A 15,826-nucleotide genomic window follows, 5' to 3' on the forward strand; every position below is an offset into this window, starting at 1 on the left:
TGAACAATGATTACAGGCGGTTGACAACTCTCTAATAGGACTAGTTCTCAATCTCCCGCCCCTGAACTGGCCATGTATAATTGTTATGCGCTTGTTTCATGTATAAATTCGCATATTGAAAACAAAATTCATTTCACTTTAATTTAAATGACAATACATTACCGCGTGAATATTGGTTATTTGCATGTGTACGTATACCTCATGTAAATCAGCGACAAATATGTTCAAAATAACAACTAGTTAACATTGTGTTAACTAGACCAAGCCAGTTGTATACGGTACTACACTTTAATTAATGAAAGCCTTTTTATGGTTATTGAGGGTCACTTGACTGTATGGGTTTCACAAATGGATGTTAATGGATGTAAACACACCGGTAACTGTTGCTTTGTAAACACAATGGTAAGTGTTGCTTTTTAAATAACTTTTTTCAACTAGTGCATAAAAGACTGTGTTTTTATGCGTCAATGTGAAAAACATCAAAATTACTTTATTTAAGCATGTGTTATTGGCCAAAAAGTCCATGTTTACAGCCATTAATATACATGGTTATGCTGCACGCAACTTGAAATTGCGGCACCGATTTCAGACGTATTCAATAATAAATTCTTAAATCTTAAGATATCAGCTCAAACCGCAAAAAAATGGTCTTTTATGCACTTAAGATTTTTGCAAACATATTTCACTAACTTGAGATATTTGCAAAAACATCGTTCTTAACGGTGTGCTTTCATTCTGTCTAGCCCGTGTGTAAACCCTGTTGATCCTGCACATGGGTCTTCTGACACTTAGCAGACGACATCGGTCGTAGTGGTAAAAATATATATTGAATTATTCTTTTCTTTTCTTAAGGATAAGACAATGTGTGTTTGCTTCAGATAAACATGTTTCTGAAATAATATGTGCAAATACACATATCGTTCTATATTTTAATTCATATGTTCACACACATAAAATCAGAAAGATGTATGAAATATCACTAAATCCACATATAATACAACTATTGTTTTTTGCATTTGTTGTATTCTCTGAAATATTTGTTAGAGCGTAGTTATTTAACTAAAATAAGTGAAAATTTAATACGCACTATTTATTCATCGATTTGTATCTTAATAGCAATCGAATCGCTTTGTTTACTGTCAGCTGCTTCTGATGCATGGCTTGCCTTTTCCGATTTCACCGAAAGCGGAAACACGTCATCATGCTTCTCGTCTTCCTCAACGATGACTGTCGGTATTTCTGAGTCTCCATTGTGCGTTACGTCTTCATTTGACGACGACACAGATGAAGTAAGAAGGTCCTAAAATTAAATGTATATATCTAAATGCGAATAGTGTACATGCAATTTATCGTTTTTAAAGCTTTACAACAAATATGAACACAAGAATCAGGAAGATCTGTTACATCTATTGCATGGTCTTAAGATGTTACCCATGTTATAGTCTTTCAAAAAACGACATCCTAAGCAGAATAAAAATTCAAATTAAACTTGACAGAAAACACAATGCGTGTATTAATTTCTAATTTCTTAAATCAACTTATGAATAAAATAAGATTTTGATCCTTTGGTCATATGTTAATGATCGAAAAATAAATATGTGCCTTAAATTAAATTTAACTTTATTGCTGAGAATTATTTTGCAAATGCTGATGTTACTTAAATGAGATTATTTATCACGGCCGTTAATCACGCGCGCCACCTCTTTTTTGCGATGCATTAATAAATGAGCCAATGCTACTTCCGAGGTGGCGCTAATGACCGGATGTTTTGAAACTTTACGGATAATTGTACAAGGTGAGTATGTTTTATATGTTTTTTCAACATAATTCACATTATTTCAAAAATGAGGCAATGTAGTGCGATTCGGCGAAGATTTATTCATCCAAAAATGTACTGAAACATACAAACACAACTCATTTGGAAACGTGAGGACTTTTATAAGTTTTGACATGATTGGGGTTTTGAAATCAAATCGATGTCTATGCCTATGCTACGAGCAAATTTCCATCCGATTAACTAGCTAACGACATCAAACGACTGCGTCTAACATATACTAGTTGCTACATGCACAAACGCATTGGCGTTTTGTAGATATAATATATTTTTTTGCAATTTTCCAAAAGAGGTGGAGCCAATGCAAAGGAGGTGGCGCTAGGGAAAGGAGGTGGCGCTAATGCACGATATGATTTAACAGTCGTATGATTTTGTCATGAAAGTTGTTCATATATTCACTTACACGTTAAATCATTTTGAACAATTGCTTTTCTATTACACCGACGTTGTTTAGAGCTCGATTGATTCTCATAAAATAATGACGCTTTTTATATTTCAGCACGGGCATGAATAAAGGAACTAAAAATAAGATATGAATGCAAATCGTGTAACAAGTAATACACCACAAACAGCAGACTTAATTTCCACGTCAAAAACGGTAATGTGATTGGTATGCAGCCGTCGGTTTAGTTCCGTGTACAACTTAAAAGAACACCAAGTGCACCAGAAATATGTACACTCGGGTAAATGTGTGAAACGATTTTCAACGAAGAGGGATTTGGGTAATCATTGTCGTCAGTTTCACGGCAGGGAGAAACTGAAATGTGAACTTTGCCATGCAGAATTCGGCTATATCCGAAACCTAAAACGCTACAAACAGCATTGCGGTGAGGGTCAAAAGAAATTGCATACATGTGATGTTTGTCAAAAAATGTATAGATCCAAACGAGCCCTATATATGCACACCAGAGTTAAACACTTGGGGAACATTTGCATTTGCCAGATTTGCGGGAAAAAGTTTGAGAAGGAATACTCACTTTATCGGCACTTGAAAAATGTGCACAAGGATTAACTTTTTAATAGGAGCAATTTGCCAGGGTTGTTGATTTGTTTATTTATGTTATGTGTTTTTGCCCTAAGTAGGGAATTATTTTCAACAGTAACAGTGATTGCATCAAGCTGTAATTACAGCTGTATATTTCACACAAGAGTCAGAGAAGCATCTTTATATTTTGATATTTTCTTGCATATCATTTTATGGCTTTGATAAGTTCGTTTCCTTTCAGTTATTGATTATGTAAAGATCTTAATATCCCGTTATATATGTTTTTTCATTCATATCGCTGAACTGAATCGAAAACGTAGTTTATTTACTTGATAAATGTAAAAATTATATGTTAATTGAAACAAGTCCTCATCGTTACCACTTTTATTTAGATATCAAATTGTTGCTAGGCAGAGACATGTAACTCAATATTGTTTTCGTTACTGAAATAAAGTATAAACATACTTTTCTGCATATTAACAATCCAAATCCTTTTTCAGCAGCCCATTTTTATATTGGAGACTAAAGAATAAACTGAGGAGGAATAAATGTAAGGCGTTTACTATGAAGTATTTGATTACAATACGACGCGTTTTGTTTTCAAACTGCAGAGACAAAACAGTTTATAGCACAATACTTAATATTTAGTTTAAGTATTCGAATGTTTTGGTGAATACGGGCCTGTGTAGTAAAACCTTGCGAGATGTAATTTTTTTGTTAGAACGTGCGGTTTGCCCAGAAGTAGAGCATTGGGCTACAATTTCGAGGATCGGTGGTTCGCATACCGGCCCGGAAACGTAACTTGTGGTGGTTGGTCATGCAATTAATTCTTCATTTATTCTATCCCGGATATAAGTTGGGCAGTTGTTCGCCATGGCATTAGTAAGCGCACTTAGTACTGGTAAACCCAGGAAAAGAGTGCGTATGATAACTGACGCTCGATAAGTCATTTCCGGCTCAGGTACTACATTAAAGTACCCCTTGTAACTTAAGTATACTACAAATGACTTGGAGTACGGAAAATATACTAAAAAGTATCCCACGGTATCCCGGTGCCTGTAAGCGTATTTTCCGTTCCCGGTGTACACATTAGTATACTTAAAGCGAGATTATACAATTTTTATATGTGTTAAATTGTAATATATTGATAAAATATAAAACAATAACACAAAATAGGCAAGAAAAATTATACATTGAAGACAAATTTTATAAAATGCAGCAAAGACAAATTAGCGCCCCGAGCCGATTGTGACGAAGATATTTCGTACATATTTTCCTACAATAACCGAAGCAGTCGTTTTTAGTGTTCGTGTGTCGTATGAATAGATATCGTTGCAGGAATTTAAAATTAACCGTTAACTAAATTTAGATTAACATCGTACATGCATGATCTACATGCTGGCGAATTCGACTGTACAGCCTTTTTCGATTTCAGAATTAAATATCTTGCTTATTTCGCATTTTCCGACACATGTTCTTCTTAACTTTTATTTTAATCTATATTTAAATATATGTTTAATAAGTTTTTACACATTTTATTTTAATTAATAAATATTTGACAAAATCGTATAATCTCGCTTTAAGAGTACCCGCGGTACTTTTAAATAGTCGCTGGGCCAACAACAACCAATCGAGACAACCGCATTGGTGATTGGCAGCTCAGTAACTACTTAAAGAGTATCCCATTTACATCAAGTATACAACAGAGTATCCGGAGTACCGAAAATAAACTAAAAGCTACCCCGGAATATGACCATATCCGGGATCCATTGTAGTATACTCAAGACTACCCGGGGTAATTTAAGTAGTACCTGAGCCGTCAACGACCAAAGAAAAACCAAACTGACTGTCGTCATAAATATGTTTTACTTTTTAAAACGGCAAAAACCTACAAAAACAACAAAAAACAACAACAAACGAAACAGTTTTAGCAGGACCTTCAAATGTGTACAGCTGGCAAAATTATTAAATATATTATATACAGCTTAAAGTTCTTTAAAAATGCTGCAGTGAACAACAGTTTTCTATTTGATGAATCATGCGTGACATACAATGCTCATAACACGTATCTCAGTTATTACTTTTCATTTGCTCAGCACGTATGCATTGCTGTCAAAGTCACGCTCAACAACATGATATACATGCATGTCAATACGTTTAGAAGGCAACATGTTTGCCACGTGTATCCGTATTGTGCTCGCATGGGTTGCTCACCCCTCACAATGCTTAGGGTTTAGTCTTATAAACGTATGTCCATGCGTTTACTGAAATACCCAATATCTTGTCTAAGCATATAGCTTTCCTGAGATTTGTACCTAAATGAGTTTTGTATAAGCCGGTGCTCACGTCGCAATTTAATTCAAAGCCAAGTGGATTAAACTGTGATAACACACTTTTACATGTACTTGGACATGCACAGTTTATTTTTGACGAACTCGGATGCAGCCCCCACAACAAGCGCTTTCCCAACCAGAAAAACTTCATTGTTGTGTCATTATAGCGCAGGGTACTTACGTCTTCACAGTCAAACCAAATGACAACATCTACAGTTGAAATGCAACATTGTCTAACGGAAATCGTCCAATTGATACTAAATTTTAAAACGACACCATTTACCAATCGACACTTTCCTCAAGGATAATCTTCATAGCGTCGTTAAATAATGTGTACGCAGTGTCATCTGCCGTAAATTCCTTACACGTATTATCTCTTTCAATGACCGATATGCTACCCATTTCAGAGGTTACATCACCTTCCGCGAAAGACGTCATTAAAAGCGAGTTTCCAAAGCCGTTTTTGAGTAAAGGTACGTCTCATCTAATGAAGAATTCGTATTTTCTCTTCAAAAACTGTCATATCTTTCTGACATTAAGTCTTATTTTCTTGATTGCTTTACATTTGGAACAAAACGGGGAACCGCGTTGTCGTACGATTGGTGACACCAATCTTGCTCTTTAATTTAGCTGAGAGTTGAAAATGATAATAGTTCTGTTATGTGTTGTCTTACATTGAGTACTCGTGAACACGCGTTTCAAACTCGGGTTTCTTTCAGATGTTCTTTGTTGAAATTCAGGCAGTTTTCTCTTTTTACCAAGACTGTATCTTTTCCGTGAAGCAAGGACCAAGCCTTTCCGTTTCCTTCTCTTAAAAACTCCCATCTGCAAAAAGAGGAAAATATTTATCACCAGTGACACAATAAATCATATATCGAACATTCTAACTTAGCGTTATATACTAATGCAGATCGAACATATGCAACGAGCATTGGTAAGTAGTTTTTAATATTGACCAAATACACGTTTCTTTATTTAAACCATTCATGAAATTAGAAATAATAAAATAACAACAGTGAATGAAAAACATCAGATACGAACACGAAGTTCAACATATTTACTTGGCCTGTAAGTTGTTTTTATTTTACGAACATTTACTTTCAGTCCTAGAACAATAATACACAGAAACTGTTACATAAAATAGGTCACTTTAAAATGGCTGAAAATGTGCATTGGCGCCACCTCCTGTCCTAAGCGCCACCTCCTTGGCATTGGCGCCATCTCTTTTTGAAAATTGCAAAATTATGTAATAGATCGGAAAGAAGCCGATGTGTTTGTGCATGCAACAAATTGTACATGTTCACAGCAATTGTTTGATGCCATTAGAGATTTCTTTGGATAGACATTTGCTCGTTACACAGGCAAAATACATCGATTTTCTTTTAAAACGTCACCATGCAACAACTTACAAAGGTCCTCACGTTTCCAAATGGGTTGTGATTGTGTGTTTCTTAACATTTGTGGATGAACAAATCTTCACTGAATCGCACTACATTGTCCGATTTTTTAAATAATGTGAAATATGTTGAAAAAACATATAAAACCTACTCACGTTGTACAATTATCCGTAAAATTTCAAAACATCCGGCAATTAGCGCCACCTCGGAAGAAGCATTGGCTCATTTATTAATGCATCGCGAAAAAGAGGTGGCGCGCGTGATTAACGGCCGTGTTTATAGCCGATAAAGAATGATAACTTTGCAACATGTTCTCACTAAAGGTCACCATACACTAAATATTTCCTTCATACAATTTAATGTTAAAGCGAAATAATTTGCAACATTTTGCACATAAAGATGCCTATATCCATTCCTTCTTTTTATCCCCACGCTTTTTGAAAAAAAGGTGGGGATATTGTGGTGATCTCCGCCGTCCGTCCGTCCGTCTGTCCGTCCGTCTGTCCGTCCGTCCTGGCCACTATCTCCTCCTACACTAAAAGCACTAGAACCTTGAAATTTACACACATGGTAGCTATGAGCATATGTGCGACGGTGCACTATTTGGAATTTTGATCTGACCCCTGGGTCAAAAGTTATAGGGGTTGGGGTGGGGCCGCGTCAGAAATTATCACTCATTTTTTTAGGTTATTTTACATTTACTTCTTTATTTCTACACCGATTCACTTCAAATTGATACTGGACCTCACCTATGACAATACGGTCAATCTCAACCATGCATGGCCCCATTCCCAACCCTGGGGCGCCCCGCCCACATAGGCCACACCCACCAAAAATTTCCATTTACTATAATTTTTTCATTTCTACACGGATTCACTTCAAATTGATACTGAACTTTTGTTATGACATTAGGGTCAATCTCAACTATGCATGGCCCCAATCCCAACCCTGGGGCGCCCGCCCACATAGGCCACACCCACCAAAAAAATCCATTTACTATACACCCTCCCAAAATTGCCTTTTACTATAACTTCTTTATTTTTACACCCATTCACTTCTAATTGATACTGAACTTCTCTTATGACAATACAGTCAATCTCAACTATGCATGGCCCCATGATCAACCCTGGGGCGCCCTTGGGTCAAACATGCGGCGTGGGGATACGCGTCGGCCTCTGCCGCGCCATTTCTAGTTTTCGGACGTTTTCCAGTGAAATGCATTTTTTCAGCGCATTTTCTACTATAATCTCTCGTTATCTTGTTGCTTGAGGGATTTAATAGTGAACGCATATGTTTAACGTATTATATTTAGAAACGATGAAACCAAAACATAAGTCTAAAAGTATAAACATGCCATCGAGTAAAATATGATCGTATTTTTAGAGAGTAGAGCCCTACATTACTCGATTATTTAGTATATTGTAACCTATTAGACATCCTTAACTGTTTAAATCGCGAAAATAGGCACTTATGGATTTATCTCCCCACGCTTTTCAAAAAGCTATTGTGGTTATCTCCGCCGCCCGTCTGTCTGTCCGTCCTGGCCACTATCTCCTCCTACACTATTAGCACTAGAACCTTGAAACTTACACACATGGTAGCTATGAGCATATGTGCGACCCTGCACTATTTGGAATTTTGATCTGACCCCTGGGTCAAATGTTATGGGGGTTGGGGTGGGGCCGAGTCAGAGATTTTTACTCATTTTTTTAGATTATTTACTATAATTGCTTCATTTCTACACCGATAGTCTTCAAATTGATACTGAACCTCTCTAATGACAATACAGTCAATCCCAACTATGCATGGCCCCATAACCAACCCTGGGGCGCCCCGCTCATATAGGCCACGCCCACCAAAAATTGCCTTTAACTATAATTTCTTCAATTCTACACGGATTCACTTCAAATTGATACTGAACCTCTCTTATGACAATACGGTTAATCTCAACTATGCATGACCCCATTACCATCCCTGGGGCGCCCCGCCCACATAGGCCACGCCCACCCAAAATCGCCTTTTACTATAATTTCTTCATTTCTACACCGATTCACTTCAAATTGATACTGAACCTCTTTTATGACAATTCAGTCAATCTCAACAATGCATGGCCCCATTACCAACCCTGGGGCGCCCCGCCCACATAGGCCACACCCACTCAAAATTGCATTTTACTATAATTTCTTCATTTCTACACCGATTTGCTTCAAATTGATACTGAACCTCTCTCATGACAACACGGTCAATCTCAATTATGTATGGCCCCATTACCAACCCTGGGGTGCCCCGCCCACATAGGCCACGCCCATCCAAAATTGCCTTTTACTATTATTTCTTCATTTCTACACCGATTCACTTCTAATTGATACTGAACTTCTCTTATGACAATACGGTCAATATCAACTATGCATTACCAACCCTGGAGCGCCCCTGGGTCAAACATGCGGCGTGGGGATACGCGTCGGCCTCTGCCGCGCCATTTCTAGTTAATAGCATATTTTCAATGTTCACGTCAAAGTGCAGATCGATCGTTCACGTCGAAAGCTTGAAAATGCATTTAATAACGCTTGATACGCCATCTTGATTTCGCTGTCGGTGCTTCGGTGCTTTGGTATATAAAGGTCGTTTAAGATAAAAAAAATTACATAAATGATACAAATCAGTCAAAATACATACATATTTGTACATGCTTTTTCGAAGAAGAAAAAAATAAAACAACGAGTAAATGGCTTCTTTCAGTTTCTGTACTTTTTTTTTTTTTAAATATTTAGCTGATTCGATGTAAGCAATAAAACGATGCGTAGTGTACAAATCAAGAAAGAACTCGACACAAATCAAAATCGACTGTTTTGCACCTTCTTTTTTCGGTTGTTTACTATTGGAATGTAACCTATTTTTCAATATAGTTTCTAACTTAATCGTAGTTCAGGGATAAAGTAAAGAACGCCTATGCTTACCCATCAATATCTTCAAAAGATGTAACTATTACAACAATCTAAAGTAAAAAACCCGCCTTCGAATAATCTTTTAAAACAAATAAGAATTTTTTCAGTTAAGTGCAACCGCGCCTTTGTAATATGAAGTCCCCACACTGATACGACATTTTTCTAACCGTTCAAACGCACGGTTGCTCTTTACTGAAAAAATACTTATTTGTTTAAAAACATCATGATACATATAGAAAACTCTTACTTTGAGCGGGCTCTCCACTTTATCACATTAAAATGGTGAAATATTGAAATAGAGATCCTTAAAAATGTTAACTGGGTCGCGCTTTATTCTCCCAACACAGATCCGAAAAAGTCACGTGATATAGGCACCGTGGTTTTGAGTTTATTACTTTTTGAGTGTTGTTCCGGAATTTTTACGGTTGCATCTATAGAAAATAGAGCATATATAAGAGCATATTTTTTCTTTAAGGCTATTGTAGATGTTATAATAAAGTTTATGTTTAAATCAAAGTACTTACAGTACTGGTGTGACGATGCTTTTGAAGAGGATTGAGATCAAGGCATCTATTAAGTGTATTTACATCATCACAATTGTGTGTATGGGTACAAACATTTTGGGTAGGAAAAAATGGGTACGAGAATTTTAAGTACAAAAATTATGCAAAAAAAAAAATCGGTACGAAAAAAGATTTGGTTACGAAACAAAAATTGGGGTAGGAAAAAAAATTGGGTATGAAAAGAAATTTGGGTACAAGCAAAAATTTGGGAACGAAAAAAAATTGGGTACGAAAAATGTAGGGTAAATAAAAAATGGGGACACGGGGAAGTAGTACCTGTGGGGAACTTGATCCATTTAGCGAAACTGGGAGGCGGGTTTACATTCTCGATCAAATATAACAAGAAATATCGTCAAAAAGATATTCGACGTGTATTTTCTGTACCACTTATCTTAAAAAACGTTCTGTTACAGTAAGACGTTTGTAGGTTATATAACATTACGTTTCAGCATATACATTCAAAACTTGACATGCTCTTTAATTACACTATGCTCTTTAATTTCACATGTTTATCATACCAAACTTTATATTTCGTTGTGTCCTTTCCTAAGTTAATGATGCTATGTGTACGGACATGATTTCACATGCCCATGTGCATGAACATATATTTTTTCTCTTTTGATTTTTTTTTCTCTAATTCAATAAGCTTAGGCATGTTGGTTCGTTAAGTACGGCAATAATTTCATGATGATTCCCGAAAGTAGGTATGAGCACATAGTCGTAAGAGCACTTGAATACGTGAGTTCGCACATGAACACATGGTAAGGTTAACTAAATCTCCGCGATATGACCTAATATGTGTTTAAAACAACAAACAATATCCAACAAACGAATGGATTATCAAACATAGTATGTGCACTGATGTGGCTCTGTAATTTCTGTTTGAACAGTTTATTAAATATGCAAATAAGAATGCACGCAGAAGAGCGAGTTTCACAGATGTCAATCGGCTATTATGGTGTTGATATACCATAGTCGCTACACCGTATACAAATTGCAGGTTCGAAATAATTCGTTTTCTTTACACACATGATCGCGTTGAAAGTTAATTATACACGTTTTAATTCGTAATTTATTTACTGAATCGCGACAAATGTCAAATACAATACAGAACATGCATAGTTGTTTTATTGATCTATAAACATATAATGGATTGAATACAACTGATTTTAAATTAACGTTTTCAAACTATTATTAAATCTTTTTACCAGAATATGCTGTCCTATTTATAGCTGCGCTTCCTATACCTTTATCAATGATAATTAGCGAGATATGCCGATTAGAAAAATCGAGCTATCTCAATCGGACCGGCTCGGTCTTTACATAGGTCGCCATTGTGAAGAATTTTTACATAGTATGATAACTTAGACGAGCTGCTTCGCAGCATCGTCAAAAAAGCCATGTAAGAGTTAATCAATCTCTTGCACGACGGTTACATTACATTCACCTCTGTGTTGGGCTCAGAACGGACTATTGTTATGAAAGCGTCTCATTCATGTCATGATCATTTCAAGCGTTCATCATTGAGGTTACAGTATACTAAACAACCTCTTGCACGACGGTTACGTTGCATTCGCTGCATTAAAGAAAACCATCTCATACCATGATATCTTATACCAGTCTTAATTCATTATTATAAAATTGATATGGTTTTTGATGTTAAGAAACCAACATACATACACACGTCGAAGCAATTCCTTATATCACTCAATAAAAATTATGTTCAATTGTTAACATTTGTGAAGTGCGTGGAATGATTCCATCTGCGTAAATGGGCAATACAATAGTTCCAAAGAGTTGCATTAAAACTCGCAAGTTTTTGCACGATTTATCGTACATTTTAAGGTCATATTTCTTAATTTAATGCATGCGATCTTAAATATCCAATCAAATATATATTGAATGCGTTTGTTCGGTTTTACTTATTTTAAAGGCAAAATGGCAAGCTGAGCATTTCGCAGAGTTGTATGTAAGAGCAATGAACGACAACTCTGCGTTGAGATTGAGAGTTTATGTCGCAGTGATAAACCATCGAGAAAGGGAGATCACTTTAAATGAACAGCTTACCGTTTCTAACACGGTTACGTACCGTAACGCTCCTGATGGTGCTTCCCTCGTCAATTGCGGACATGTATGGCGGTCGGGAAACAGGCATGTAGATCATTTGCTTGTCCAGGATATGCTTGTTGCGCGTCTGCTTAGAGGCATCCGGATCGCCGGGTACCATCTCCACAAGGAAGCGACCCCTGTTGTTGGAAACGATATACATAAGCTGTGTTTTCTCTATATCTTTATCAATATGTGAGTGTGTAATAATGAAAGTGTAATATTGTCAATATGCAAGTATATCATTGCCATTCATAGGCTTTGTTTGAAACAACATGACCTTATTTCTTAGAAAAAAATGTTGGCTTTATTAATAAACATGTTCTATATGTATGGCGTGTCAATCGTTGCAAATGTCAATGTGTCCATAGTAGTGTGATATACTTGTAGATATATGTTGTATTTAGTCATATAAATATACATTTTTGGTAAAATCCTATATATGTATGAAATAACAAATTTGTGTTGTTTAATTTTATAATTATGTTCAATGTTTTCATTATATATGTTGTAAAAGGTCATATATGTTTGTAATATTTTGATATATATGTAATATAATTCTGATACTTATGTTGTATAATTTTCAAAATATTTGTATTTTCTAAACTTCATGTGTGTGTGCTATAATTCCATATTTTGTTGTAAAAGTTTAATAATTTCTAAAATTTATAATAAGTTCTTTAATTGCATGATAGGAAATATTTTAAACGGGTATGACTGAAAAGCGGAGATGGCTACTTCCCGCATAAAGGGATTTACGTTAAAGAAAAGGGCCTCATAAAAATAAAAGCTAAGATATCTATAATATTTAATGAGATATTTATTGACATATTTATTACACTACTGGTTTATGTATTCGAAAATATTCAAAACAGATAAGGCATTTCTCGTTTATTAACAGCCTTGACCAATATTTCTTATGTGTTTGGTGTAAAAATTCTAATACAAATACCGGGAAAATGTGCATAAAAATGAATAAAATCTGCAGAGAGATTGATTAACGTTGACAGTCATATGCGTGGCGATACTTTAAACTTACGCTTATCTTTGTTTAAGATGTGAATTAATAAATTCTCTTATGAAAAAGGTTGCTTTAATTAGCGATATTTAGCAATGTTATAAATGAACACAAGAAATCTATTGATATATATGGATTGTAAACGAAGTTTTTATAGATTGTTGACGGAGTTAAATTAATATTTGTTTGAAACTTTTTGTATTATTAAATTCCACAAACAAGTCGATTTAAAATATGCAGAAATATTGCCATTAAAACGTACCCTTTGTTTAACGCTGGAGGTGATATTAGCGGCGAATTATCGTCGTTATTATCGTCAGACGAATGTGACTGCCGCGTCACGATGTCTTCATTGGTAGATTTAGAACCATTCCTGTGAAAAAGGTACATCGGGAAACCCCACCTCTGCTCTCGTTTGCCGTCGATGGCCCGCTTAAGGGGACTGTGGGGAACTTCGCCAGTGGAATGACGCGCGCGTCGTAAGGGGACGTATTTTGAAAGTTCGTTTGTGGAATGTGACCCACGTCCTGAGAGCTGAGAATTATAATAGATGCGATTTATTCATCTTCAGTAAGAATAGAAATTCATGTTAATGTTGGAAATTCGTGTTGCATCTTACACGACATGTTATGTAAGATTTCCGTAAATCGTCAACTTACACTCAAAATAATGGTATTTGTGTAATATAACATATAACCAATGCAAATCGTTCCGTTACTTGCGTACTTTCATGACTGGAAAAGAGTTTACACATTCAGGTTAAGTACGCGTGTACTAAGACATTAGACTTATGGAGATTGCCAATGCCAAACGAATAGCAATACACAAAGCCTTACAAAGCTTGTATCACTCGTTCGACTGTCGACGCTCTCCGCCCGCTCGCTCCGACCTGCTCGCACGAGTGATGTCATGGAAACGTCAAGAGATCCGTGGCCTGAATGACCGCTGGGAAGCGGATTGACATTGAGGTTAGTTTGAGAGTCGGCTATCCTTGAAAAATGACACAAATAGGATATATATAACTAGCGATTCCATCTGTACTCTCAAAATAAAAGCGAGCGTGCGTGAGTCGTATGTACACAATCGACAATTATAGATCTACAATGATGTTTATATTTGTATTAAAATCGTATAGCGTAATATTCTTTTCCGTAATCTTTTATACAAAAATGTTCTTGTCGTTAATGACTCAAAATGTATAAGGAGCTAGATACTGATCACTTCAGAATAAAGACAGTGTAAAGTTGTCGTCTATTAGCGGCAAATTATCGTCGTTATTATTGTCAGACGAATGTGACTGCCGCGTCACGATGTCTTCATTGGTAGATTTAGAACCCTTCTTGTGAAAAAGGTTAATCGGTAAATCCCACCTCTGCTCTCGTTTGCCGTCGATGGCCCGCTTAAGGGGCCTGTGGGGAACTTCGACACTGGAATGACGCGCGCGTCGTAAGGGGACGTATTCTGGAAGTTCGTTTGTGGGATGTGACCCACGTCCTGAGAGCTGGGAATTATAATAGATGCGATTTATTCATCTTCAGTAAGAATAGAAATTCATGTTAATGTTGGAAATTCGTGTTGCATCTAACACGACATGTTATGTAAGATTTCCGTAAATCGTCAACTTACACTCACAATAATGGTATTTGTGTAATATAACATATAACCAATGCAAATCGTTCCGTTACTTGCGTACTTTCATGACTGGAAAAGAGTTTACACATTCAGGTGAAGTACGCGTGTACTAAGACATTAGAGATTGCCAATGTCGAACGAATAGCAATACACAAAGCCAGCCTTACAAAGCTTATATCACTCATTCGACTGTCGACGCTCTCCGCCCGCTCGCTCCGACCCGCTCGCATGAGTGATGTCATGGAAACGTCAAGAGGTCCGTGGCCTGAATGACTGTTTGGCAGCGGATTGACATTGCGGTTAGTTCGAGAGTCGGCTATCCTTGAAAAATGACACAAATAGGATATGTATAACTAGCGATTTCATCTGTACTCTCAAAATAAAATCGAGCGTGCGTGAGTCGTATGTACAAAATCGACAATTAAAGATCTACAATGATGTTTATATTTGTATTAAAATCGTATAGCGAAATATTCTTTTCCGTAATTTTTATACAAAAATGTTCTTGTCGTTAATGACTCAAAATGTATAAGGAGCTAGATACTGATCACTTCAGAATAAAGACAGTGTAAAACATCTCAATATTACACTTTGATAGGCTTATACATTTTCACAGAGATGAACATTTAACGACTGACGTTTACCACGGATAATTTAGATATTTGAAAACAAACTACGGACTATTAAGATTTTTGAAAATAAACTACGAAGTACAACAACATTTGAAACCAAACTGCGGAGTATTAAGATATTTGAAAAAATACCACGAAGTAATAAGACATTCAAAAATGCTCGGACACTTTCGTTTTCAAACATTATAATGTATATTTGAATGAATTCCAGCAATAATGAGTGACTGTACATCAAAATATCAAGTACATATCACAGGAAATTATAGCTCTAAAAGGTTTAACGCATATACTAAAATAAACATATAGACGTAACGAATAATATGAAAAATATAATAGCATATTTGGCCTTTGTATCCGCCATATTTTAACTGCGGTAATGTT

The 15,826-nt window shown here is 36.1% G+C and overlaps 1 protein-coding gene and 1 long non-coding RNA gene across 2 annotated transcripts; both read right to left on the bottom strand.

Moving 5' to 3' along the window:
• Positions 1–1,090: 1,090 nt before the first annotated feature.
• LOC127860044 (uncharacterized) lies at positions 1,091–13,518 on the bottom strand. The gene is made up of 3 exons (XM_052397799.1): positions 13,444–13,518; positions 12,147–12,303; positions 1,091–1,300 (listed from the first exon to the last, which is right to left on the bottom strand). The coding sequence occupies exons 2-3, from the start codon at positions 12,282–12,284 to the stop codon at positions 1,091–1,093; spliced, it is 348 nt and encodes a 115-aa protein (XP_052253759.1). The 5' UTR covers positions 12,285–12,303; positions 13,444–13,518.
• A 22-nt stretch (positions 13,519–13,540) lies between these two features.
• Positions 13,541–14,637, bottom strand: LOC127860051 (uncharacterized). Its single transcript, XR_008039581.1, has 3 exons — positions 14,552–14,637; positions 14,018–14,171; positions 13,541–13,715 (listed from the first exon to the last, which is right to left on the bottom strand). It is a non-coding gene; the product is annotated as an uncharacterized LOC127860051 (long non-coding RNA).
• Between the last annotated feature and the right edge of the window lie 1,189 nt (positions 14,638–15,826).

The sequence above is a fragment of the Dreissena polymorpha genome, chromosome 15 (genome assembly GCF_020536995.1).
Source record: "Dreissena polymorpha isolate Duluth1 chromosome 15, UMN_Dpol_1.0, whole genome shotgun sequence".
Lineage (NCBI taxonomy): Eukaryota > Metazoa > Mollusca > Bivalvia > Myida > Dreissenidae > Dreissena > Dreissena polymorpha.

Coding starts and splice junctions, on each gene's coding strand:
- LOC127860044 (XM_052397799.1), bottom strand. CDS start 12,284: ATGGTACCCGGCGATCCGGATGCCTCTAAGCAGACGCGCAACAAGCAT. Junction 1,301..12,146: donor GCACCATCAGGAGCGTTACG/GTACGTAACCGT, acceptor ATTTAATTTTAG/GACCTTCTTACTTCATCTGT.